Genomic DNA, 27,868 nt, shown 5'->3' with positions numbered 1-27,868 from the left:
AGTTGATTTCCAGGAGGGGGGGGCAGGGAGAGGGAGAGAGAGGGAAACATCAATGATGAGAGAGAATCATTGATTGGCTGCCTCCTTCATGCTCCCAACTGGGGATCGAGCCCATAACCCAGGGCATGTGCCCTTGACTGGAATTGAACCCGGGACCCTTCAATCTGCAGGCCGATGCTCTACCCACTGAGCCAAACCAGCTAGGGCTTAATTGAGTATTTTTTATTAAGTTAATTGGGGTGACATTGGTTAATGAAATTAGCAATTTGCAGTGTAACAATTTGCATTTAGGGAAAAAAAGCAGCTCCCACCTCGGAGGAAGCAGTCCGTGGAACAATGGGCAAAGGTCAGGGAGCCAGGAGGGTCTCTGGCCCCAGGAGTCTCCCCCAGCGCTGACCCAGGGACACACTGCCCGCCAACAAGGCCGGCCTTGGGCAAAGCCACAGGAACAAGCGGGAACTTCTGCAGGTCTTTCCTAGACAATCAAGTGAATCCGGAGAACGGGCAGGACCCGTGCTGACGCCACGTTCACCCAATTCCTACAATTAGACTTAAAGTCCCAACCAAACCCTGTTCTGCTCTCCCAGCAGAACCTACAGAAATCAGTTCCTTATGACTTTTATAATTATTTAAATAATTTTTTTCAGTATCTCTAGACTTAAGACTAAATAGTTTAAGAACAGTTGGTGAAGCCTTGAGTCCAGTAAGAGGCGGCTCCTTCCCGGTTTAACGCAGCTGATGGTCAGCAAATTGCCTGCTTAAGCCCAGGTGTGGAGAACGGCTGGCGCTGCCCGCGGGCTGGGGCCTCCGAGCTGAGAGAGGGAGGCGCCCACCTGCCGAGGAGCCTGGGGGGTGGGGGTGGGGAGCCGGAGAGGTGCCGCAGGCCAGCAGCCCTGGATGTGTGTTGCTGGGTGCCTGCCCCTCAGCCCCACGCTGATGCCTGAAGATGGAGCCGGTTCATCAAGGCTGCACACCTTGGGGAGCGCTGGCAGGTAAGTGCACGCCTGGCCCCACGGAGCCACTTCTTAGTTCATTATGTGCCTCGCCGTCTCGTGGGCCGGAGCTGTTGGTTTTGAAACCTACATGTTCTGGGGGCTGGTCTTTCAGGTGCAGGTGTTAAGAGTTGGGGAACTCAATGTGGGGTTCAGACCCCTGGCTCCTCAGGAGAAACAGTGTTTTCAGTTCCCCCGGACGGACTGTGTGGCTGAGCCGGGCGGTGGGGGCGGCGGACCTCGCTCATTCTCCGATGTGTAGGCATCGCTCAGCTATTAGGTTTTAGGTTTTCTCATGGGACGTTGTTCCTGGCGTAGCTGCTGACTCCGTGTGTGCTGGGGAGGAGGCGAGTCCAGGGTTCTCTCCTGGTGCCGTCTTGGACCGGGACAGTGGTGGAGGCTGGAAGTCAGGTCAGGTGCCAGCGGTCGGCCCCACAGGGTGAGCAAGCACCACCCGCTCTTAGGGGACCGCATGGATGGACCCGGAGAGAATTGTGCCGAGTCGGGGCTATATTTTATACAGGAAACGTAAAGTGAGTTAAGCCTGTTAAATAGCCTTTGCCTGTGTACTCAGTGGTTGGAGCAGCGGGCTGCGCATCGAAAGGTTGCAGGTTCAGTTCCTGGCTCCGTCAGGGCGCATGCAGGAGGCAACCGACTGATGTGTCTCTCTTACGCCGATGGTTCTCTTACTCGATCTCTCCCTTCCACGCTCTCTAAAAATCAATGGAAAAAATATCCTCGGGTGAGGATTAACCAAATAATATAAAAAAGGGGGTTATGGGAGATAAAAGATGAGTTGGGTCTGGAGGAAAAGGTGGGCTCAAGAAACATGGGGGACCCAGGGGGCAGTCTGCAACAGGCGGGTGGGCACCTCAGGAGGGAAGAGGAAGGTGTATACTGATGGGCACCGGCGTCCTGGCTAATGAACCCGCTAATTGGGCGGGGGAAGAGGGTCAAACCAGGGGTAACAAACACCGGATTATGAACCACCGTGAGCTGGGGCTAAAGTTTTTATCCATCAGTAGGAAAAAAATCAGTTTACCAAAGTGAGGTATTCAGAAAGGACAATCAAAATTATAGTATTTTATTATGAAAAGTTTTGATGTTAAATGTTCTTTTAAAATTAAATGCTGATGATATAGACGATTGTTATTAATTTTTTAAAAAGTTATCTTTATTGTTGAAAGTATTACAGATGTCCCGCCTTTTTCCCCATTGATCCCCTCCACCCTCACCCACCCCTCCCAGGCCTTCACCACACTATCGCCTGTGTCCATGGGCAATGCATGTAAGTTCCCCAGTTAATGGCCCTCCACCCTCCGCTGCTGCCTTCCCCCTGAGATTCGTCAGTCTGTTCCATGCTTCTATGTCTCTGGATCTATTTTGTTCCTCAGATTCCACATATAAGACCATGGGATATTTATCTTTTTCTGACTGGCTTATTTTGCTTAGCATGATACTCTCCAGGTCCCTCCGTGCTGTCTCAAAGGGTAAGAGATTCTTCTATTTTACTGCTGCATAGTATTCCATGGTGTAAATGAACCACAACTTTTTAATCTACTTTTCTACTGATGGGCACTGAGCTGTTTCCAGATCTTAGCTATTGTCAATTGTGCTGCTATGAATAGGGGTGCATATATTCCTTCTGATTGGTGTGTCTGGTTTCTTAGGATATATTCCTAGAAGTGGGATCACTGGGTCAAATGGCAGTTCCACTTGTAATTTTTTGAGGAAACTCCATACTGTTTTTCCCAATGGCTGCACCAGTCTGCATTCCCACCAGCATTGCATGAGGGTTCCCTTTTCTCCACATTCTGGCCAGCACTGCTGTTTGTTGATTTGTTGATGATAGCCATTCTGACAGGTGTGAGGTGGTACCTCATTGTTGTTCTGATTTGCATCTCTCGGATGATCAGTGACTGTGAGCATGTTTTCATATGACTCTTAGCCTTTGTATGTCCTCTTTGGAGAAGTGTCTACTTAGGTCCTTTGCCCATTTTTACCAGTAATTGGATTGTCTGTCTTCCTTTTGTTAAGATGTATGAGTTCCTTATATATTTTGGAAATTAACCCCTAATTACCTGAGGTTTGATCCCCCTGCCCTGCCAGGGTGGGTGCAGGACGCAACCCATCGATGTGTCTCTCTCCCATTGATGTTTCTCTATCTCTCCCCTTCCTCCCTCCCTCCTTTCTACACTCTCTAAAAGCCAATGGAAAAATATCCTCGAATGAGGATTAACAAAACAAAAAAAGTATGGACCTATATCATGTACACATATAGATGAAAATCTTAAATAAAATACCACCAAATATAATTCAGATCTATTTTTGCTCCTATACCTTGTGAATGTAGTGTGAGGAAAGCTAGTTATGATGTACTAAACTTCTTACATGTTTCTGGATAACATATACGTTCTTATTTTTCATATTTTTTTATTTTAAAATGTTTTTATTGATTTCAGAGAGAGGGAGAGGGAGAGAGAGATAGAAACATCAATGATGAGAGAGAATCACTGATCGGCTGCCTCCTGCACGCCCCACACTGGGAATTGAGCCCACAACCTGGGCATGTGCCCTGACTGGGGATCGAGCCGTGATCTCCTGGTGTACAGGTCGGTGCTCACCACTGCACCACGCCAGGCAGGCTGCATTCTTTTTAATGAATTATCTAGTTACGCTATTCATCTTGAACTCACCAGTCTACCTTCAAATGATGTTTTACCACTTCACCTACAATGTAAGAATCTGACAACAAGAAACTTCCATGTCTCTCCTACCATTGTGCTATTAATATATATTTTGTTATGAACTCATAACACATTACAGTATTAATTTTTATACCAGACCACACATTCTTTTTTTAATCCTCACCCAAGGCTATGTTTATTGATTTTTTTTTGAGACAGAAACATCAATGTATGAGAGAAACATTCATCGGTTGCCACCCATATGTGCCCTGACCGGGGATCGAACCCACAACCTTTTTGGTGTATGAGATGATGCACCAACTAACTGAGCTACCTGGTCCACCAGAACATGTGTTCCCTTGCCACTGGGGGTGAATAGGTGAAAATGCATAAAAAGGCTCCTTAGGAAGGTGTGGTATAAATTCATTGATCAGTTCTAACAGCTTTTTGAGATGCACTTCTTTAGGTTTTTCTGTATATGAGCTTACACTCCGTCTGCTTTGCTCTCTGGTTTGTGAAAGGGGCCAGAGACCAAGTTGCCAGTTTCCCCAAATTATGCTGCTGTGTAGGCAAGTGAAACGAAATGAGAAAATGAACATTATTTTAGAGGAGAGACAAGAAATTGCTCTTTTCCTGGGCCAACAGAATATACTTAAGTAGCAAAACAAAAGTATTGTTTTTATACTAGCCAGAGGCCAAATAAGATGGAAATAAGCTTGTAATAAGATCACATTTTATAACTATACATTTATAAATCATTTCCTAAAAATTATAGCATTATGAAGCTTTCATTTGAGCTACTGTGTAATCACTTCAATAACAGCAATAAAACTAAAAGAGAAAATGGTCAAAATTATTTCAGAAGACAAAAAATTACTGCTGTATTGTGGATTGCCTTAGTGGACTTAATAGTAACACTTCTGTATTAGCACTACCTACAAATGGAATGGAGTGGAAGCAATTACCTTGTAAGATTCACATTCTGTAGCTGTTATCATTATTCTAGAAGAATTCTACCCAGATTCTAATTTGAACCATTGTATCATCTCTAAACTAAAAGCCATGAAGCTGAAAGAGGAGAAACCTCCCAGTTACTTGATGCAGAGCTTGCCGAGGAGGCCTGGAGGCTCTGGGTCTGTCACTGGCCCGTGGAAGGCTGTGTGGACAGAGTGGAATCCAGCGCCGGTGTAGACATTTCTGTGGGTGGGGGAGCGTGTGGGGCCCAGGAGACTGTGGAAGGAGAGTTCCTGGGGGTGGGGGCCTGGTCCAGGTCCTGAATGTCAGGAAGGACGGTGTCTGGAGGGGAGGACCAGGCCTCAGTGCCGGGCTCTGCCTGGCCACTGGGGACACAGCCGATGGACACAGAGAACCTGAGCCTGCGGGGCCGTGGGTCCACCCTGGGCACCCACCCTGGGTCCTGGCCCATCACAGCTCAGTGCTCCTTCCTCAGGAACCTGGGTCCTGAGGACTGTCCACTGGGCCTCAGGCCTCTGCCAGACGCATCACCTCAAACAGCAGGGGCGTAGGGCTGCGTCTCTGCCCAGAGCCCTGGTTCTGAAAAGTGCCCGCCCAGCACCCCTGCCAAACACGCCAGGTTCCCGCACTTCACTCAAGAACACATTGAAGTGGTGCAATGTTCTTGGGAGAAAAGTGCTGTGGCCCACATCTTACAAGAGTAAGCTGAGGCACAGGTCAGGTGACATGTGCAAGGCCACCGTACAAAGCCAGAGCTCAGCCCCAGGTCCTATCTCTGCTCTCTTGAGGGCATTGGCAAGGAAAAGCTATCTATAGGTATATGTGCAGTGTGCACGTATCTGCACCTCATCGCCAGGTGAAATACAGACGACAAGGGAGCTGTGTGAGGGCCAGGGTTTATGGTGGTGGAGGAGAGGATGAAGGAACAAACTAGAGAGTTCCAAGAGAGCAGGCTTTTAAAAAGTCATCAAGATAGTAGGCAGGGCAGGTGTGGGGACACGGGTAGGTGTACTGACTTGTTTAAAAACCTGAAAGTATTGTGGCTGCGATTGTAGGAAAACCCTGACGAGCTCTCCCTGGTAGCTTTTAGTGCAGTAATGGCTGCCCAGCCCTGTGGCAGGGTCCACGCCTGTGTTCTTGGTGCACCTTGCTGGAGCCTGGGTAGAAAATAAGGACCTTGTCCTCCAAGCCTTTGGTTCTGTGTTCTGGTTGCTGCTTTTGACCAGGGAGGTGCAGACACAGAGACAGGCAGCCATGTTGCTCCCCCACCAGGTAAAGAAGTTTCCAAGGGGTTTAAAAGAACAGCCTCCGCTGTTCTATTTTTTTCCCCTTTGGGGAGCCCAGCATGTAAGGATTAGGATATTCAAAAGCAACTTCACGGACAACCTCTATGAACTGAAGGTGGGCTCACAGCCAAAAACTAGTAAGAAACCAGGACCCTTGTCACAAACCTGCAAGAAAATGAACCTGCCAACAACCCGAGGGCTGGAGAGGGTCTTCCCTGGTGCAGCCCCGAGAGCGCAGGACCAAACGGAGCTGTGCCAGGATCCCGATCTGAGACGGCGAGATCCTGTGTGTGTTAGCAACCTCCTCTACCCAGGGAGAGATGCAGGCGCAGGAAAGACCCGAGAAAACCTCAAGCTTTTTTACCTTGGCTGTTCAGAGACACTTCTAACAAGTGAAAAAAATAAACAAACAAAAAATCTGGGGAGAATCTGATTTCCAGAGTTACATTATAAGATTCAAATGTTCACTTTTCAACAAAGTCACAAAAAATCATCACCGAGGAAGCATAGACAGCAGACTTGCTGGACTAAGACAACTATCTGAAAGCTGCTCAAAGAACTAAAGAAAGATGCAGACAATGACAGGAAAACAATACATAGTACAACATCCGAAATGAAAATTCCTTAGAGGAGTTCAAAAGCATGTTTAAGTCGGCAGAAGAAAGAAACAACTTAAAAATAAAATGACTGAAAACTTAAAAAATTTTGTAAAAGACACAAATCTACAAATCCAAGAAGTTCAATAAACTTCAGGTAGAACAGACTCACGGACACACCAAGATACATTATAATCAAACTGTCAAAAGGCTAAAACAAAGAGATTCTTGAAAAGCAGCACAAAAGACTTGTCACACACAAGGAATTGTCAATAAGATTACCAGCAAATTTTTCATCAGAAATCTTGGCGGCCATAAAGCAGTGGTTGATTTACTCAAATTGATGAAAGAAAAAAACCCAAACCTGTCAGAATTCTATACCCAGCAACACTGTTCTTTGAAAATGAGGGAGAAATAAGACATAAAAGTTGAGAGAGTTCATTACCAACAGACCTGCCTTGCAAGAAATGCTAGAGAAGAAAACGGACATACATATTTAAGAAACTCAAATTCCAACTAAGATAAACTCAAAGAGACCCACAGCATACACTGAAAAACTGAAGGTCAAAATAGACAGCTTTACAATAATAGTAGGAGACTTCAGTACCCTACTTTTAATAGGTTAGAACCCCAGACAGATCAGTCAGGAAAAGAGGACCTGAATAACACAGGCCAGAACACAGAACACTCCACCCAACAACAGCACAACGCACATACCCTCACATGTACATGGGACATTCTCCAGATGGAATGTATGTTAGGCCATAAAACAAGCCTCAAGAAGTTTTAAAAGACTGAAACCATACAAAGTATTTTTTCTTACCACAATGGAATAAAATCAATAATGAAAGGGAAATTCATAAATATGTGTAAATTCAGCAACACATTACAAGGGAAAATAGAAAATGTCTTGAGATAAAGGACAATGCAGTTATAGCATATCAAAACTAAAAACTGTATTAAGAAGGAAATTATAGCTGTACATGCTTACTTACATTATAAAAGAAGAGGGTCTCAAATCAGTCTACTTTATACCTTAAGGAACTAGATAAAAAAGAAAAAAAACCCTAAATCTCTAAGCGAGCAGTGGAAGGAAATAATATTATAGCAGAAATAAATAAAATAGAGAGGAGAAAAACAACAGAAAAGTCAGAGGCCAAGGGTTGGTTCTTAAAAAAAATAACACATAAATCGACTAATTACAGACCTTTAGCCAATAAGAAAAATTAAAATTAAAATCAGAAAAGTGGGGACAGTAATTATAAATTTTACAGAAATAAAAAGGATTATGAGAGCACAGTTGACCCTTGAACAATGCAGGGGTTAGGGGCGCTAACCCCTGTGTAGTTGAAAATCTGCAGATAACTTTAAAAAATATATATTTTTATTGATTTGAGAGGAAGGGAGAGAGGAAGAGAGAGAGAGAGAGAGAGAGAGAGAGAGAGAGAGAGAGAGAAAGAGAAAGAGAGGGGAACATTAACGATGAGAGAGAACCATTGATTGGCTGCCTCCTGCATGCCCCACACTGCGGATTGAGCCTGCAACCCAGGCATGTACCCTGACCATGACCTCTTGGCTCATAGGTCGACGCTCAACCACTGAGCCAGGCCAGCCGAGCAGTGCGGAAAAACTTACTACTAATAGCCTACTTTTAACTGGAAGCTTTACCAATAACACAGTCAATTGACACATATTTTGTAAATGTCTTATATACTGCGGTCATATAAAAGAGTAACTAGATAAAAGAAAGTGTTAAGAAAATCATAAGGGCCCTGGCCAGTGGTGCTCAGTTGGTTGGGCATCCTCCCATGCACTGAACAGTTGCTGGTTTGACTCCTGGTCAGGGCACATGCCCAGGTTGCAGGCTCGTTCCCAGGTAGTGAGTGTGGAGGAGGCAACCGATAGATGTTCTACTCTCACATGCATGTTTCTCTCTCTCTCCCTCTCTAAGTCAATAAAAAATCTTTAAAAAGGAGCCTGGCTGGTGTGGCTCAGTGACTGAGCATCAACCTATGAACCAGGTCTCAGTTCGATTCCTAGTCAGGGCACATGCCCGGGGTGCAGGCTCGATCCCCTGTGTGGGGTATGCAGGAGGCAGCCAATTGATGATTTTCTTTCATCGTTAATATGTCTATTTCGTCTCCCTCTTCCTTCCTGTCTGAAATCAATAAAAATATGTATCTAAAAAAAGAAAGATTACATGGGAAGCTTTGCCAAAAAAAAAAAAGAAAAAGAAAAAGAAAAAGAAAACCATAAGAGAAACTCATTTACATTACTGTACTGTATTTGTCAATACTCTAAGTTTACATTGTCTGCTTATAAGATGAATTATCTATGAATAGTAACCACATCTATATTGTCATGTAAATACTGTAAATGTTATAGGTATTACTAACATTAGACATAAAAATGAAAAGGAAATGTGAAAAAATTTATATTCACTTACAGTATGGTGATTTATCCATTGATAACAAAGAAGCAGCAATATGACTGCTTTATAATGTTCTAGTGTAATCGATACAACTGCTTCACGGTAGTTAAGGAATTCTCAAAAAATTTTTTCAATATATTTATCAAATAAAATGTGTGGTTTTTATTCAGGAACTAGAACCATGCATGCAGTTCAAACCCATTTTGTTGAAGGGTCAACTGTACTATGAATAATTATATGTCAACAAATGACAAATGTCTAGAAACACGCAACTTACCAAGACTGAATCATGAAGAAACAGAAAATCTGAATGGACTTACAATGAGCAAGGAGATTAAATCAGTAGTAAAAAACGTGCCAACCAATAAAGCCCAGGACCTTCACTAGTAAATTCTACCAACCCTTCTCAAACTCTTCCAGAAACTTGAAGAGGAAGAAACACTTCCTCATTCAGTCTATGAGGCCAAAGACACCACAAGAAAACGATAGGTTAATATCCCTCATGAGTATTGATGTAAAATCTCCAATAAAATATTAGCAAACTGAATCCAACAGCATAAAAAGGATAATGCATCATGACAAAGCAAAATTTATTCCTGGAATGCAAGGATTATTCAATACAAAATCTATGTAATATGCCATATAAATGAATAAAGGGGAAAATCAAATGATCATCTCGATTGATGCAGCAAAATCATTTGACAAAATTGAACACCTTTTCACGATGAAAACACCCAACAAACTAGGAACAGAAGGAAACTACCTCAACACAATAAAGGCCACAGATGAACAGTCCCACAGCTACTATCACACTCCAGGGTGAAGGACTGACAGCTCTTCGAAGAGCAGGTGCTCCACTCACCGCTTCTGTCAGCACTGTCAGTGCTGAAGGCCCAGCCAGAGCCACCAGGCCAGAAAGGACGGGAGGCGTCCAGATTAGGAAGGAAGGAATGACTTGGTCTGTTTACAGACATGATCCTTATGCAGGAAACCCCAAAGAACATACATATCCACTGTGACAACTACAAATGAAATCAGCAAACCACAATCAGCTGTTTCCATACACTAACAATGAACAATCCAAAAAGAAAATTAAGGAAACAATTCAATTTAAACTAACATTGAAAAGAATACAATTCTTAGGACTGAATTTAGCCAAGGAGACAAAAGACTTATACACTGAAAACTATAGAACACTGCTAAAAGAAATTAAAGAAGACTCAAGATATCTGTCTGTAATCTTTTCTGGGTACCATGGCCCTGTCAAGTTGTCACATAAAATTAACTTATCACACCAAGTGTCCATTAAATGAATGGAAAAACAAAATCTGGTATATCCCTACAATGGAGTATTTATTGCTCAGCTATAAAAAAAGTAAACTTTGATATATGCTCTAACATGGATGGACCTTGAAAATATTATGCTAAGTGAAATGAATCAGACACAGAAGGACAAATATTGTATGATTTCACCTATATGAAGAACAGGCAAACTCACAGGAAGTAGAACAGAGGTTACCGAGGCCGGGGGAGAGGAGAGGAGGGGCGTTATTGGTAATGGCCACAGTTTCAGTTTGAGAAGATAGGAAGGTTTTGGGGTCGGGGGTGGAGAGATTAAGAAAAAAGAAAAACTCACGGACACGGACCGCAGTGGGTGACTGCTGGGGGAGGGGAGGGGAGGTGGAGGAGGCACAGGGGGGACAAACGGTGATGGAGACTTGACTTGGGGCGGTGAGCACACAATGCGGGTACAGGGATGTGTGTGGAATTGTGCACCTGCAACCTGTGTGATTTTGTTAACCAGTGTTAGCCCAATCAATTCAATAAAAAGGAAAGAAAAGGTTTTGGGAATAGTTGTGGTGATGGTTACACAACACTGTGAAATGTATGTAATGCCACTGGGTCATATATTCATGAACTTGTGCTTAAATTGATAAATATTATGTGATGCATAGTTTATCATGATAAAATATATTAAAAATAAAAATAAAAACCCAAACCTGAAAGAGAAGTCAGCAGCCCGGGACGCTCGGCCGGCCTGCCGTGCGCACTAACACTGCCCGCGCTCCCTCACGGAAGGCCCTCCCTGCGTTTCTCACCACTGACCTCCTTGCTCGAGGGGCGGGCAAGAGACTGGAATCTCGTTTCCACAGCAAAGTAACAGATGCCGATCATGTAAAGTCGTGAGTTTATTGCATATGTAACAAAATGAACCTACCCTCCCGGGTCCAGCCTGCTGTACAGTCGCTGTTTGTTTTGTGTTTCCAGCTGGTTCCATAACCACATTAAATAGAACTAGTATTTCTTTAAATACTTTTGATTTTGACATAAAACAGAACATTAGTGTACAACTTTCACAAAATAAATCAGCAATAAAAACAGTGGGAAGAATAACAAGGATAGCAGCAATACTTAAAAACAAGACATTACAAAATAAATTAAATACATTATAAAGTGGTTGAGAAACAAAAATAAACAAATTTTAAAAATTCATACTATGTTTCGGGAAGGCTGCCGTGTGGCCGCACCTGGCTGCGGGGGTGGGGCGGGCCCTTTCTCTGCACAGGCCCCTCCTGACAGCTCAGCTTCGAGGACCATCGCCCCTGAATTGGGACCCAGGGGCCACAACCCCCTCGGGCAGGCGGGTTCTCCCCACAGCAACCCCTTCGCTTTCCCACCTAAAGCGCTGGCAGAGGGTGGTCTGCTACATCCCTGAGGGTCGGCTGCTGACGGCCGGTGAGGGCAAGCCTGAAAGTCGGGCGGAGCGTCTGGGCAGAGGCACGGGCCGGGCTGGCTCTGGGATCCCGAGAAGGGACAGAGGAGAGCAGGCGTGTGAAGGGCTCCTGCAGACCCAGAGTTAGTCATGGGAGCTTTGACCAACTGCGTGCTACACTATTCTTTGGGGTGGTTCAAAAGGCCCAAACAATTGTCAATATTTAAGGTTCTAGAAGTGCAATGCCACGGACAGGTAGGCCTGTTTGGCAAGAGTAAACTGGAGCTCTGGGAAGGTCTGCTTTCTAGGCTTCTCGTAGCACACAGCTGACGAGGCGCCCACGGGCAAGTGTAAGTACAAAAGCAGAGACCCAGGCCTTATGGGCGGGTAACTCCTGTCCCAAGCAGCTCCCGGAGGACCAGACATGACCCTCTGGATCTCACTGAGGCGACACCTGACCGGCGAGAACAGGCGGGGCCGGCAGGTGCCGATTCGGAGGATGGTTCCCTGGCTCCTTCCCACGGCAGGAAGGCGGTTGGTTATAAAGGAGTCAAATGCAACCTTCCTGCCTCCAAGTCCTTCCCACCTCTGGACCCTCGTTTCCCGCCACAGGCAAGGTCCTACCTCCGCCGCGAGGCCTGCCAGCCCTGACGGATATCCTCTCCTCCTCCCACCGGGCAGGCTCACGGGAGAGAGGACCTACCTGGTGGGAGGTCTGTACTTTCCATTCCCTCCTCCTTCCAGAAGATTACGAGGACTGGAGGGAATCACTGAGCGTCTAGGATGCCCTCAGAAAGCATCGTGGAAAATGAGGCACAGGACAAGCCCCACGGGGACCAAGCGGAACTCCTGGAGACAAAGCCCACAGTTCGGCCGGGACTTAGTGACTGGACTACGTTTTCCTTCTACAGCAAGTCACACGTGACATCCCTTCTATCTGAGCCCCAGAAAGTAGCCCAGAGGCTCAGCTCTCAGAATCCACAAACTGGACAAACCTCTGTGCAGGGGGAGGGTCTGCGCACGCCCACGTCAAAGGACAGACTGCCTCTAGGGCAAGCCAAGGGAACCCCGCAGGGTGCAGAAGCAGGTGTGCCTCCACACCCCACGGTCCAGCATCAGTGACAGCAGAACAGCGGGATAGCTGGCCAAACGCTCCTTCCAAACCCACCTGACCCACAGCCGGATCCCAACGGCTAATTCAGAAGCCTCAACAGCGAAATTTCAACAGGGAAACATCTCGCTAATGAATGACCCTGCACTTGCCCCTAAACAAAAACAACAAAACCCAGACGGGAAAACCGGTGGCTGCTGCCGTTCCTCACGGAGCTCAGCTCCCTGGAATCAACCTGCTTGTTAAAACACTGTCCAAACTTTTGTGCAAATTGGAAAACGGCGCTAGGAACTTCGGGTCTCGGCGTGCTTTGGCCTTGCTCATCACATGAAGACATCAGGGCAAGTAAATCAAGTGGCATTTGTCAGCGGCACCACCTGGCGTGGGACATGGGTCAGGGCGGCTCTCCCTCTGCTGTCAGGGTCACACCCACACCCTCTTCTTGTAAAATAGTAACTTGGGGTGGATTTCGGTCATTGAGGTTACCCGTTCCCTCTCTCCCTTTTAAGCTTGTCTGCACCAAACCAGCAGCTATCGTAACAGAATTTTGCTTTATTAGTGTAGCTGTTAGCAATTTCCGCAGAATAGTTTGTTAGTATCCGAATGGCCCAGCTAAACACTCTGCGGGGCAGGAGCCACAGCTTGGGAGCTCGGTTACGTGGTGTTTCTACTGGGAAAATATTTCAAACTGGGTAGATAATGTGGCAAAAAGGACTCTTAAAAGGAAAGATCATTTTTCTCTCCGCAAAACAAAATTTTCAACCAGGACACCCTGGAAAGAAAGACCCTGGCCTCCAGCTAACGCTGCCCCTGTTCCTTTACTTTCACAAAGGGAAGCACGTTTAGGACTGAATCTCCTGCGGTGGCAGAGTCGCAGGGAGCATGTATTTTACAGTAAGTTTTCAGGTGGAAGTTAATCTGCGACCAGAGCAGGCTGCTAGGACGTGAGATTTGGAATTTGAGCTGCTGAACTGGAAAGGGGCCTCAGGACTGTTCTGAGGCAGAATCGCTAGCGTAGCTACCAGGTCCAAACCCGCAGAAGGCTGAGCTCAGCTCATGACTCGGGGAGAGCCTCCTGTAAACACCACAGGGCAGTGAGCCTATGGCCAGATGTTACAACGGGAGCAGAATATCCTGTGTGAGCGAAGCCAGATCTAACCCTGGCTGCATTTTATTGGATGGGTGATGGAGGGGTGGGAGCACTGTCAGAAAGGAGGAAAGGGGGTGGGAGCCATGAACCAAAGTCCCCTGCCCCTCGCTCCCCAACACCGCGGCGGGGAGACGCCCTCCCCAGGTCCTCGAGAATCCCGTGCCTCAGCCCGCTTGGCAGGCGGCGCGCAGAAAGCGGCAGGCTTTGGTCTGGTGGTCGTGAGCTAGAATCTGTTGCCTTTGGTTGCTCTTCACTCCACAGCGAACCCACAGGTCTCTTCCACCGCTATCCGCAGCTTCTCGTAGAGCTTTTCATAAGACTCATAAGGTGGAATGTCGATCCGGTTAAAGCTGGAACAGGACAAAAGGGCGAGAGTCATTGCTGGGAGAGTCTGGCCCTAGGTCCTGCTGCAAGGGCGGGCAGGCAGGCAGGCAGAGCATCCTCGGCCACCAGCTAGCTGTGAGTTCGTGCCGTGTGCGCCTCTGTGGGGGGTGAGGAGGAGGGGAAGGCCCTGCTCCCTAGTTCTGAGGGTGGGGGAGTGGTGAGTGGACACTTCCCCTTTGTACTTTTCTGCTTCTAACGCAAAGATTTAAAAATCAACACATAGCAGCCTGGCTGGCGTGGCTCAGTGGTTGAGTGAGGACCTATGAATCAGGAGGTCGCGGCTCGATTCCCGGTCGGGGCACATGCCCGGGTTGCAGGCTCAATCCCCAGCAGGGGTGTGCGGGAGGCAGCTGATCCATGATTCTCTCTCATTGTTGGTGTTTTATCTCTCCCTCTCCCTCTCCCTTCCTCTCTGAAATCAATAAAAATATATATATTAAACACACACACACATATAGCAAAATAAATCTTAAGATCTTTAAAACCAACGTAAAACTAAGTAACTATTTCCTGTGGATATCAGGACAAAGCTCTCAGCTGGTCCTATTTGCTGTTTGTCTTGGGAGGAATGACAGTGCCAGGAACGCCACCTTTGCAGAATAGCCCCGTGGCCAGCAGGCAAACCAATCACCACTAACGACCTGCCGCATGTCCGTTCCTCTGTGACGACCGGAGCCCCAGATGGGCAGCCTGGAAAATTCCCTGCAAAACTAATAAAATGTCAAATCTCTGATGGATCAAATGAGCCTTACATTTCTGACTCAGTATTTCTATGGGGAAATTCATTTCCAATGTTTGTGCAAAAAAACACACACAAAAAAACACCTAAGAAGCTATTATCTCAACAAATAAAAAAATACAAAATGTGACCAGAGCACACAGAGTGGCCTGTTGAGTTACTAAGGGCTGAGCAACTGAGGATGGCTTTTGTCAAGAAAGAGTTCGGGGAACGGTGTTGCAGCCTTTTCTCAGGAGCTTTAGCATCAAAGATTTTTCACACCCGTTTCGCTCCGAGCACTAAACTGTTAAAGGAAACACATTCCGAGGAGGAGCGCGGCCCCGGTGCGTGCGCACCGCGCCATCCTGCCACCTGCTCGGGGCTCGGCAGCCTCACAGCCTGGCACCGCTTTACAGCCTCACAGCCATTTCGCACACGTGGAGGCCCAAGGGCACGGTGCCAACGGCATCTGAACCCACATCCTGGGGTTCCAGTCCCGATCCTGCCAGCACATCCGAGGCATCGACAACACGTGGGACTGGCTCTCCTGACCTAGAGGTGACTGTTCCTTTGATTTTTAAGCCACAAAGGAAAGAACCCATTGCACATAAGGTTCATGTTGAGGTGACAGTTTTCAGTGCAGGTGCATCGTCACGGGCAGAGCTCTGAGAGAGAAATTGGGCCCCAGGGATGTCAGCTAAGGGAAGACCAGTGAGTCCAACTTAAAGGCTACACTCTCCCTGCTGACAGGCACACGTGTGCACACGCACACACAGCAGCGAGACCCAGGGAAGAGCAGGCGGGAGCCCGTCGGAGTCACAGCCAACATCACATCTCACGACAGAACTGGTCTCACGGAAGAGACTTCCGATGACCCTCGCAAGGGGATGCTGCCAAGTGCTCGTCCCACTGCCCGCGGTGCCCCTGCCCGCTGTCCCTGGGACTTGGCACAAAGGAAGCGCTGAGTGCACCAACAAGACCCAGGTTAGCGCCGCGCAGAGAGCGCACTGCGGCGCGGCGACGCACGGAGCTGTCCTTACCAGGTGTGGGCCTTCGGAAGGTTGTCTGTGTTGGCGTCGATCAGGTGGATGGTGAACAGCCGGGGCCCTGCGGCGCCTGTAGAACCTTACAGACAACATTCTAGTTACTGCGCGTCAGAGGCTGAGCCTCGACCCCCTGCGCCCATGCGCCAGCCCAGGCGGCTGTCCTCCCTGGGGTCACAGAGCCCCGCGGCAGCTGCACAGCCCTCCCGTGACTAACGCCCGGCGTTTAGAAAGTCACAGGCAGGGAGCAAAGCCTGGGAGAACCCCCTAAGCCCCAGGGGGGTATTTGATGGATAAAATCCTAAATCACCGGGGGTTTATGTTTAACAGGAATGTTCAGCAAGCAGGCCCACTGTGGGCGGAGGGCAGCAGTGGTGTGAGAAAGCAGACGTGCAGCCGGATGCTCCCGGCAGAGGCACGGCAGAGAAAGGAACAGACATAACTGCCTGGGACCAAGTCCAAGGGAATGGAAGTGACTTCTCACTCAGAAATCCGTAAAATACGGAAAAGTACAGAGACTGTTTTATAAATGAAATATATCTGCTGTCACTATTAATATGCAAAGTTCAACTTTCTAAATTTTATTATATTCCTCACCTTAATCCTCTGGCTGTCAGGGTTATCAAGCGACAGAAATCTAAAGTCATACAAACCCCAGGGACAGCCTGTGAGGACCTTCCCGTTGCTCGGGCTGACCACGAGCCGCCAACCTCCTCCCGAGGCACAGCCTCCGTGTCCACAGCCTCCCCCTCCACCCACGGCCACTTCGACGGTGAACGGGACCCGGCGAGAGAGCCTGCCCGGACGGCCACCCACTTGTAGCTCAGGAACCTGAGGACCGGGGACCCTGGAGCTAACGACCCACACGGTGCTCGGTCTACTGTGCGTAGGCCAGGCCTCGCTCCTGTCCACAGTGCACGGCAAAACCGCCCTTTCCCCCAAACCCATCCTTTGTGCCCTCCCTCTGTCAATCAATCCTGTAGGGGAAGGGGAAGCATCGGGCTCCTCGGGCTGTCCTGGCTCAGCCCCGAGTGGGCACTGCTGCTGCACAGACCTGGGCACGCAGGCCCGCCCACCGCTGAGTCCCGGGCTTGCAGGGACTGGACAGGGTGTGAGAGCTGGGCTTTGTTTTGCTGACAGCCTCTCCTGCTCTTTGTGGGTATTTTCTTTCAGCGTGGGCAAGGACAGCAGACACAACGGCAACCAAGAGCCCGCCACCGGGAGAGAGAGAGTGCCGCTCCACCAGGGGAGCCCCTTTGCCAGGCTGACCACTGGCTATGAACGCACGCAGGTCACACCGCTTCCTAGTGGCATTTCAGGAAGCCACCCCCCCCCCCCCTACACACACCCCAGGTCTCCCTACACGCCCTGTGTCCACATGGTGCCGGTAGCCCCGCCTCCACGTCAGTCACCTTGCAAAGCCTTGAAGCCTTGGAGGGGGACGCGGGTGGACCCCGTCACGAACTGCAGGAGCCGGGCCCTCCTCTCCTCGTCAAAGGTCTCCACCGCCTGCCAGAACCACCGGACAATGTTGCTGTCGGCCGCGCAGTGCTTCAGCCGCGTGTTGGACTTCCAGTCGCTCAGGTCTATCTTGTCCAGGCCGCCAATGATCAACTGGGAAGAGTTAGAGGCGGTCATTTCTAAATGTAACGGGTACCATGACAGGCCTCCATGGTCCCAGGACAAGAAAGGAGTTAAAGCTGGTTCCCAGTGCAAAGAAGCAACTATGTCCAAATAAACTAGACACACATTGAGACAAGAATAGAGAGAGACCAACAGGAGGCCCCACGCACAGCACTCCCCCAGGACCACCTGGCGGCTCCTGATGGGCGCTCTCTCTCCGCCCTGTGGGGTGTGGTTCTGCACTGCCCGGGGGAGCAAGAACCACTGGCAAGACTGCCCGGAGCTGAGTGTAGGGTGGGCCATGTCCCCGTGACCCCCAGGCAATGACATGGGGAGCTGAAGCCTGAGAGGGGCTGAAGCAAGGGTGTGCGCGGCTTCTGCCACTTGCTTACTAGTAAAAGGTCCTCTCCTGCAGCTGCTCCTCCGAGGAGGCTGCTCCCTGCACCGCATGGGGGCAGAGACGAGAATCACTTTAAAGCCTGGAGCTATTTGGCACCAAACAGAGACAGGTAAGTGATAAATGCCGTGCTGTGTCAAGTACGTGAAGTACGACTAGAAGACAGTAAACTGTTCTGAGTCTAATAAGAGCAGAATGAAAGCAGAAAGCTGACGTGTGGGAGGAGCTGGCGGCAACGAGATCGCAGAAGCCACAGCGCCCCTGGAACAGGCCCCAGGCCGACCGACTCGCTGCCGCCGCGTAGACACCTGGCCTTCTAACCGCGCCCCTCTCGCACTGGCCCTGCGTCCCCCCGGGAGCCCCACACTCCAGTGCAGCCTCACTCTGCAGCAGGGTGCAAACCCACACACGGACCCACCTGCGCCTTTAGCCCTGCCCTGGCCCAGCAAGTGGAGCACGCACCTCTAGTTCCTTCTGGTCAAAGGGCTTCAGTAAGTGCTGAGGAATGAGCTCATTAAACCCTTTCTGAAGAGCCAAGAACTGGGCTTCGATTCCTCTCATAAACCTCCAATTTACATATAACCTGGAAGGAAAAGTCACAGGTTGGAAGCAATTCCAATAGTTCTGAAAAAACTTTTCTCCATGAGCAGGTTCTGACATCTGCTGTCTCACACCTTGCCACCTGGCCGCCCTGCCACCCGCCAGATGGAAGCCCTGACCTAAGTTACAGGTTAAAATAAACCACACAGGTTAAAATATACCAGTGCCCTGGTATGTTCTGCTTCATTGCTAGAAACAGCAGTAGGTTTACCCTGACTGTCCCAGCAACTGGCACAATTTAAAAGTATACCTGAAAATGAAGTGCAGGATGCGGTGAGAACCACACACCAGTCTGGCAGCTGGAGCACACAGAGAGGCCCATGTTTCTATTTTTTTTTTTTGTCAATCCTCTCCTGAGGACATTTTTTCCATTGATTTTTAGAGGAAGGGGAGAAGGGATATCTATATCATATACCTCTATCTATCTATCTATCTATCTATCTATCTATCTATCTATCTATGAGAGAGAGAGAGAGAAGCATTGATGTGAGAGAGACACATCGATTGGTTGCCTCCCGCATGCGCCCTGAGCAGGGCCAGGGATCAAACCTGCAACCCAGGTACGTGTCCCTGACTGGGAATCGAACCTGTGACCCTTTGGTGCATGGGCTGACACTCTAACCACTGAGCACACTGGCCAGAGCAAGATGCCATGTTTCTACACTGCCACTAGTCGTTTATGTGCCTGAAGAGGTGGGAGAACAGACTACAATGGAGGAGACTTCTTGGAGACTGATCTCAAGGGACGGCTGGGCTTCCTCCTCTCTCCTGGGCTCTGGTACCTCCACACACAGACCGGGTGGTGGCCTCACAGTCCTTCCCCTCTGGGACTCGGGGGTCATTCTCCCGTCACCAGGTCTCCCCAGGAAGAGCTCCTACTGCTGAACCCTACGTTGGGAAGTCTCTTCTATAACGTGATTCTGGTCACAGTGCTGGTGGGGACAGTAAACCTCACACAGCAAAGGAGCCCCCACAAGCCCGACATGAACCCAGCCACGCCCAGGACGGTCCTGGGCACCTGGGTGTCCCCACCGGCGACCACCCGGGCCCCCACAACATTACCGGACGTATTCTTTCTTGTTCTCCTCCGTGACGGGGACGTTTCTGCCGTTGGGTTTCAGCTCATGCTGAAGAATCCTCCCGAAAGCGTTGTGCTCCACACAGAAAGTGTGGTCCAGCACGGGCGTGATATCGTTCTCTCTGCAGGACAGGGGACGGTGTCAGCCACCCCTTCGCTACCACACAGCCGCGAACGGAACGTTCAGGGAGCAGCTGGGAGAGCGTGTCACTGCCAGACCAGAGGCACTCGAGGAGGGACAGCACTACCAGCCTAGGACTGTACGGGACAGCTGGTTGCCTTAGAAACGGCGTCTATGAGCAGGAAGAAGGAGTCATAAAGGGGAGACCCGCCTGCAGGAAGCCACTCCGCGGAAACACTGTCCCCTGTGAGGCGGCCTTTCCAAGCTCGTCAGGTCAAAGCTGCACTGGGAAGTGAGAACTGGCCCCTGATCGGCCATATCTCCTGAAACGGAGTGAAGGAGCTCCTGCAGGAGGAGGCCTGGCCCGCACACTGTTCCTTTCAGGACGACATGACATGAGGCTGACTAGACGCAGGAACAGGCGAGAGGCCTGCCTCCCGTCAGTTCGTCAGCCTCTCCCTTTGCCAGAGCCTGTGGTTCACCTGTCACTGTGCCTGTGCTTTTGAGAGAGTGTTTAGGGTCATTCTAAAACAAGGTGACCAAATATTAATTTTGTTTTGATACTTTCTCGTATCAAAATACAAGATACAAGATACTTCGATGCTAATTTTGTTTTTGATACTTTCCCTCTAGAGATCAACTGGTGACACCTTAGAGCAGGGGTCCTCAAACTACGGCCCACGGGCCACATGCAAATACAAATATTGTATTTGTTCCCGTTTTGTTTTTTTACTTCAAAATAAGATATGTGCAGTGTGCATAGGAATTTATTCATAGTTTTTTTTTAAACTATAGTCCGGCCCTCCAACGGTCTGAGGGACAGTGAACTGGACCCCTGTTTAAAAAGTTTGAGGACCCCTGCCTTAGAGGGTCAAAAACCAACCAACCGCCCTGGCTGGTTTGGCTCAGCGGATAGAGCGTTGGCCTGTGGACTCAAGGGTCCCGGGTTCGATTCTGGTCAGGGGCGTGTGCCTTGGTTGCAGGCACATCCCCAGTGGGAGGTGTGCGGGAGGCAGCTGATCGATGTTTCTCTCTCATCGATGTTTCTAACTCTCTATCACTCTCCCTTCCTCTCTGTAAAAAATCAATAAAATATATTAAAAAAAAACAAAAAACAAAAAAAAACAACCAACCAACCAACCAACCAACCAACCTGGGAAGCTCAGTTGGTTAGAGCATCGTCCTGATACACCAAGGTTGTAGGTTCAATCCCCGGTCAGGGCACATACAAGAATTAACCAATGAATGCATCAATAAGTGGAACAACAAATTGATGTTTCTCACTCTCTCCCCCTCCTATCCTTCCTCTCTCACTAAAATCAATCAATAATAATAAAAAAAAACCCAAACCACCACCGGCCTGGGGATTAATATTTGTTATATGTTAATAATTCAAGGAAATAACAAAAGAAATTAGTCCATGAAAAGAAACTGGCCAAACATCAATGAGGAAAAGTTAATTAAGTATTGGTTTTTTTGTTAAATCTATTTTTATATTTCTTTTTTCTTTTTTTTAAATCCTCACTTGAGGACATGCTTAGAGAAAAGAAGGGGGAGAGAGGGAGAGGGAGGGAGGGAGGGAGGGAGGGAGGGAGAGAAACATTGATCAGTTGCCTTCCGTATTCTTCCTACCAGGGATTAAGCCTGAAACCTGGGCATGTGCCCTGACCGGGAATGGAACCAGCAACTTTTTGGTGCACTAGATGACACTCAACTAACTGAACGGCGCTAGCGGGACTACTTTTATATTTCTGGTCATAAAACAATAGTTTATTTCTCTTCTCAAATTTCACACCCATCCCCAAAATACACACACACACACACACACACACACTCACATACACAAATGTATTGGGCGTAACTAAGACAAGTGGCTATATAAATGTTCAATGAACTGAACAGTGAGTCAATACTTACAGAATCCACACTAGGCTCTTATGTAGTTCTGGGTCCACCGATTCCAAGTCAGAGAGCTGGATGGGCTTCCCCAGTAGCTGCTTATAAAAGGGGACTGTGAAACCCCCATTTATGTAGTGTCCATGGAACACAGCCAGACCCATGATCCGACCAACAAAATGGAAATAAGACAAATGGTCCTGTAGGGGGCACCAGAGAACATAAATTCATTTTGAAAATAGTCAAGGTGACTATCCTGCGATTACTCCAGCTTCTCGGAGAACTGTCCCACAGGCAGCAACACCGAGTGTGTCAGTCCCAGGCTGTGCTCACGGCCACATGAAGACGGCTGCGTCGTTGGCCAACACTGAGAGCACATCTTTTGTACAGCTCATCGGAACATTTTATTTGCTCGTAGTTCAAACACATTTTCCTCAGAATTGCTATATGATTTGTGGGACTCAGTGCAAAATGAAAATGCACAACCCCTTATTAAAAAACATTAAGAATTCCAATATGGCAATAGCAGAGATTCAAACCAAGCATGGGCCCTTCTGTGAGCAGGGGTCTGAGCTCTGTACCAGTCATGGGCTATGCTTCTTCCCATTGAACTAAAGAGAAATAAAGAGCAAAGGGCAACTCCCCCTCTTCCTCTGCCATGCCTCCCCCAGTCACACAAAAAATAAGAAAAACAAAAGGAACACGGAGGAAAATAAGTATGAATAACCCAAGTAAAAGAACCATTTTAAAACCAGAGCTGTCTGGTTTTTAACTAAAAAGGGAACCTCACATTTCTACTTTCAGGTTGGAATTATAATCAGATAATTAGTCAAAACTTAGTTTCCATGTTGGTAAAAGGTTGTCACACCGATGCCTGCAGAGGGGCACTGGCCCAGGACTCCGCCTGGGGGCTGTGCACATGGCGGCGCTGAGGCAGGACGCGGCCCACAGGAGAGTCCAACCTTGAGTTGGCCACTCTTCTTTAAAACAAGAACTAAGGGTGTTAGCCCCGGTGCCAAAAAGGTCACTTATGGGAATGTTCCAACTTGGACTGGAAGGAGGACAGACTTCGTAACCCACTTCTCAGAACGATGCCGCCAACAAAGGCGCCAGGGCTCCCTCAAACAGCAATGAAGTCCCTCTTGTCCTTGAAAACAGCACTCCCAGGGATCCCAGCCACAGAAGCACAGGGCTGAAACCACCCACCTTAATCCGGTTCTCACTCTACCTTTCATTACCACAGAACCTGAGTAAGACTACAGTGAATAAACCCAAAATTGAGATGGAATTGAAAATCCATTCTAAAAATTCCCCAACTTAATTCCCTGTTTATTCACTCATTAATACTTACAGGGTTAATGGACGAATCTGGGTTGATTTGCAACATGTAAATGTTGTCCGTAGAATATTGGAAGAGCCCGTAATATGGATTCAGCATTTCATGGCACAATAAATAAAGCCACTCCCTGGGGACAACAGCAACAACAGCAGACACCAAAACTGTTATATGTGCGAAAACTACCACTAGAGGCCAAAACTGGTACAAATACCTGGCTGTGAGCATGTGATCTGAACATGCTGGGAAAACAAGCCTTAAGAAGTAAGCACTGGGCTGGTAGTATCAGAAATGGTTTTTCTGGCCAAAATGCCCACTACTCTGGAGCTCAGAAAGACCTGTGGTTGACACGCTATGTAGAGAAGGTGACCTGAAGGACGTGTGCCGGCCTAAATCGTGGCCCCCAAATGCCACATCGGAATCCCAGCATCTTCCACAGCAACAGAAACCCTGACATGGAATTAAATCGAGGACCCTGAGACGGGACTACATTAAAAGAATGACTATCGCCTTACAAGTCCAGTCTTTGCAGCTGTTCACTGGCCAGTGTTCCTGGCCCTCAGCTAAGGGTTTCTCTGCTGCTCTGCAAAGATCAGAGCCTCCGGTGATGGTGTTAAAGGTGTAGTCATACCTGACAGAAGTGCAATAAAGAGCAGTCTGATCCTACTTGTATTTAAAAAGTGTGTGTACATACACGCACACACAAAGCACAGATGCATATGCAGAGCACAGGAAGACAGGAAGGGCTTACAACAGCCGGGGACAGTGGTTAACCTGAGAATTAGCATTCTGGGGCATTTTCATTTCTTCTGCTTTCTAGTTTTTAAATTTCTGATCAATTGTAACATGTAATAACATTTAAATAAGGAGAAAATATGTCACAACCTAGAGAGGCAGGGATTGTTTAAGACTGTCTTTTTCCCTTCATAAGTTTCTGTTGAATTATTTTTTTTGCATAAACATTTATCATGTTTATAATCTTAAAAACTAGTTTAAAGCTTAAAAATATTCTAAGAATTTAAAAATCTGGATGGGGTGTATAAGAATGAATTATTCTCTGAATTCCTTTCTGTTTGAATTTTTTCGCTATGAAAAAAAATACCAAAATGTAAAGAGCACTCTAAATAGAAGCTGTGTGATTTGATTGCTACGACTGGGCTGTGAGACCCCAGGTGTGGGGAACCTTATACAGACACCTGTGGCAGTTCCACACACACAGCCTTTTATTCTATTCAAACTCCTTTCAAATAGATACATCTCATTGAGATAGCAGCCCCAAATTTTATTCTCGAAGTCTTCACTCTTTCAAATAGAAAAGACAGACAATTGAGAAAGACTAGGAAAGGATAAGCACAAATGCAAATAATCGAAGAGAATTGTGAGAATACATAAAACAACCAAGCCAAAACAAATTAATGTATCGAACTCCAAAGAACAGAAAGCACCTGCCAGGGAGATGTCCTCCAAATCTTGTAAAGTCTCTTGACTAGAAAGGCAAAATTTCCCAACACTGATTCATCCCCACGTTTGGGAGTTTGGATTTGAGAAGAATCTTTTTCATAAAAACCAGGGACCTGCAACCGTCTAGACAGGAAGTGATTAAAATACAAGCAAACATTCTGACCAAGCCAGGGACAAGGGAAAGAGGCATACTAGGAATGTTCTGGAAGTGGGAAGGGAAGAGCAATACAGGCAGAAGAGAGAGAACAGCAATGGTTCAGAACCAAACACTGGGAAAATGAGTATAGACTGATTCTCAGTGAGCAGATGATGAATACACACACATATGTGGTTTTGTGGTAGGCAGTTAGACAGACATGAGCAGAGCAAGGACGATGGGTCAGGTACAGAAGGTCACCAGGGTGAAAAGCGCTGGGTGCCTAACCAAGGACAATTGTAGGGTGGGACCTCGTCCCCAGGATGACCTTTCCTCCTCTAGCATATGGCTGGTTTGGACCCCCTGACCTTTCTTCCCTAGAGATAACATCTAGGCCTCAGCTCCCGGCCCCGAAAAGCAGCACAACCAGACCAGCAACACCACTGCTAACCTCAGGACCAGCTGCATTGACCCGCTACCCTGGTGCTGGCCAATCAATCAGTGGAGACCTAAACCCTGAATGGACACACCTGGAAAGCTGCTGACTAGTCTAGTAAGAGCCCCTGGGGCCTCCCCTGAACTCTCCACCCCACCCTCAAAACCCTTAGGACAGAGGACCCAGCAAGCTCTCGCCTTTCCCTCCCCCACCCCAGGCTCCTTATCATTGCCTTCCTCACTTACAAGCTCCAAGGGCCCTTCCTTTGCCTCTATAACTTGTTTCCTAAGCCCATTTCTTCTATTAATTACTTCTACTACCTCTGTGATTTTATAAATAAATGTTCTCTTATAGTTTGGGTCTTGGCTCTGAATTCTTTCCTAGTCAGAACTCAAGTACCGAGGTTGCCACGGTTCTAACACCCGGTGCCATTCCTGTGCCTATAATAGTTTCAATTTCTCCTTCATGTCTGGATGGATATGATCCCATCTGGACCCGAGGAAGAATCCAAGGGGTGAAACTGCAACGTGAGATCAAACTGGAGGTGGCAGAGCAAGGGTTCACATTGACCTCCCCGCAAGCACCATGTTACTCAAGGGAGCCACACAAAGCCAGCTCCAGGTGGGAGACTTGTAACTGTGGAAAAGGCAGAAGAGAACCACCAAACCAATCAAGCTATTCACACGTGTGCCTAGGAATACAGAACACCAGCCATGCACAGAAATAATGGTAAATTGAAACAGTCTGAGGTACTGAACTCTTGAGACTATAAGGGAAATAGCACAGACAAGAAAGTGGAAGCAGTCAGGCCTGCATTGTTAGAACAAGTGTGAAGGACTGAGGAGGAAGATTCTCACCTGGAAAGGGGAATGGAAGCCTAAGCCTCTTGCCAGGAAATGGAATTAGTGCTATCAAAGCCAACAGAAGTTACACTGGCCAAAAGAAAGATGGTTTCTAGATTGAGGAAGAAACTTGGGGCTATCTTGAAAAGTATCTCCTGTGGAGAGGCAGCACCATGTGAGCACAGGAGAGAAAATGCAGGCTTTCCTGCACCCCTACCCCAGATGGATTCAGAACCGAGGCGGGGAGGTGTGGTAAAGGAAGAGGTGATTCAGCCTGAGGAGCCACCCCGAGCAGCCTTTGTCTGTGAGGCGGTGCTCTGAGGGGACTGCTCTGTGAGCGGGTTTCTGCATTTCCGCTGGCTCTTCTTTCTGTTTGGCATTTCAGGTATGGAGTTTATTACTTTGTGGAATGTAGGATTGTGTTTTATTATAGCTATGCTGAAGAGCATGCAGCAGAAAGGGTGACTAAATTAGCCTCTCACCTTGCCACTCCACCATAGTCCAAACCTTCTTCTCCACGAAATTTCACCATTAGTCGTTTTTTCAAGTCTTTTGGACGCATCTTCATTATCTGGCGATAAGACTCCTATATGTAAAAATTAACAGTTTTAGAGAGAAGAACTTTTCTTAAAGTAATAAAAAGATGAAAGGTTATTGATAACTAGTGTCCTGGTGCACGGATTCGTGCACATTGAAATGAAATTAATTAGAAGAAATATTTTAATATTGCTATTTGCCCTTTCTCTATAATAGAAGTGTCAACCAAATTCACAATCGACAATGACAGATTGAAACACACACGTGCAATTGGCAGCAGTGAGAGCTTTATATGTATTATGCATGTGTGAGTCAACTTAGCCTTTTATATATATAGAACAAACTTGCTTAATTAGACCTCCTTCCTGATTTAGCTAAACTTTTTCCAGCCCAGTGAAGCACCCCAACTTCTCTTTCAGGTAATTGTCTGCAACACAGCAGTAAATATCAACACGAAGCAGATTATTATTGTAGATCATGCAGGGAGAACAAAGGGTGAAATATTTAACTGCAGCAGTGTTTGACTATATTCTGTGCAGTGAGAAAACCTGAAGTCATTTTCAAGGTCCACCATTTCTTACTTCTTTTCACTCAGGTCAAGTTTCTAAACTTTCTCAATCTCCATTTTCTGGCTAATGAAAAGAAAATAGGAATCTACCTACTCCAAGACTTCTGAGAGGATTAAATGAGATGAGGTAGGGGAAAACGCTTCACAGACATTTGGTTAAAGTGTAAAATGTTGCCAAAACCGGTTTGGCTCAGTGGATAGAGCGTCGGCCTGCGGACTGAAAGGTCCCAGGTTCGATTCCGGTCAAGGGCATGTACCTTGGTTGCGGGCACATCCCCAGTGGGAGATGTGCAGGAGGCAGCTGATCGATGTTTCTCTCTCATCGATGTTTCTAACTCTCTATCTCTCTCCCTTCCTCTCTGTAAAAAATTAATAAAATATATTTAAAAAAAAAAGTGTAAAATGTTTGCACCTGGCTATAAAGCAAGTTGTTTTTCTGGGCTGAAGAAACTCCAAGGAGGCTAGTAGCGAGGGAGAGGAAGCCGGGTGTTGCTATGTGACGTCATTACCCGGCACCCACAGCGACTGTTTCTGGGCTGGGCTGGGCTGTGGGCTACATTTTGTGCCATGAGGTCTTGGCAGTGTTGGCTGTGATTTGGCGGGCTGTCGCTCTGAGGTGGTGGTAGGGCCTGTGTCCCACTTGGGGGAAGCCGAGTGATGGTTTGTTGGTACCAGGTCCGCGGTGCTGTTTCTTTTTAAATGGCAGCTCCTGCACTGAGCATCTGCCTCCTGGTGGTCAGTGCGTGTCATA

At 47.6% G+C, this 27,868-nt stretch overlaps 1 protein-coding gene across 7 annotated transcripts in view; it reads right to left on the bottom strand.

The window, feature by feature from the left end:
* Positions 1-11,138: 11,138 nt before the first annotated feature.
* The window catches only part of SMURF1 (SMAD specific E3 ubiquitin protein ligase 1), a 76,097-nt gene continuing 59,367 nt past the window's right edge, over positions 11,139-27,868 (bottom strand). For 3 of the 7 annotated variants that reach the window (XM_014454339.2, XM_014454352.2, XM_023753643.1), the window contains 8 exons: positions 26,495-26,598; positions 23,153-23,267; positions 21,823-22,001; positions 19,769-19,906; positions 18,569-18,689; positions 17,499-17,700; positions 16,084-16,168; positions 11,139-14,291 (listed from right to left, as the gene is read on the bottom strand). In XM_014454339.2, the coding sequence (XP_014309825.1) occupies positions 14,192-14,291; positions 16,084-16,168; positions 17,499-17,700; positions 18,569-18,689; positions 19,769-19,906; positions 21,823-22,001; positions 23,153-23,267; positions 26,495-26,598 (1,044 nt within the window). In that variant the 3' untranslated portion in view covers positions 11,139-14,191. The remainder of the gene's footprint in view (positions 14,292-16,083; positions 16,169-17,498; positions 17,701-18,568; positions 18,690-19,768; positions 19,907-21,822; positions 22,002-23,152; positions 23,268-26,494; positions 26,599-27,868) is intronic. The other 4 variants (XM_014454343.2, XM_023753631.1, XM_023753637.1 and 1 more) reach the window with 4 other exon arrangements.

This window comes from Myotis lucifugus, unplaced genomic scaffold (assembly GCF_000147115.1).
Source record: "Myotis lucifugus unplaced genomic scaffold, Myoluc2.0 scaffold_1, whole genome shotgun sequence".
Lineage (NCBI taxonomy): Eukaryota > Metazoa > Chordata > Mammalia > Chiroptera > Vespertilionidae > Myotis > Myotis lucifugus.
This window is presented reverse-complemented; position numbering and strand designations above follow the sequence as displayed.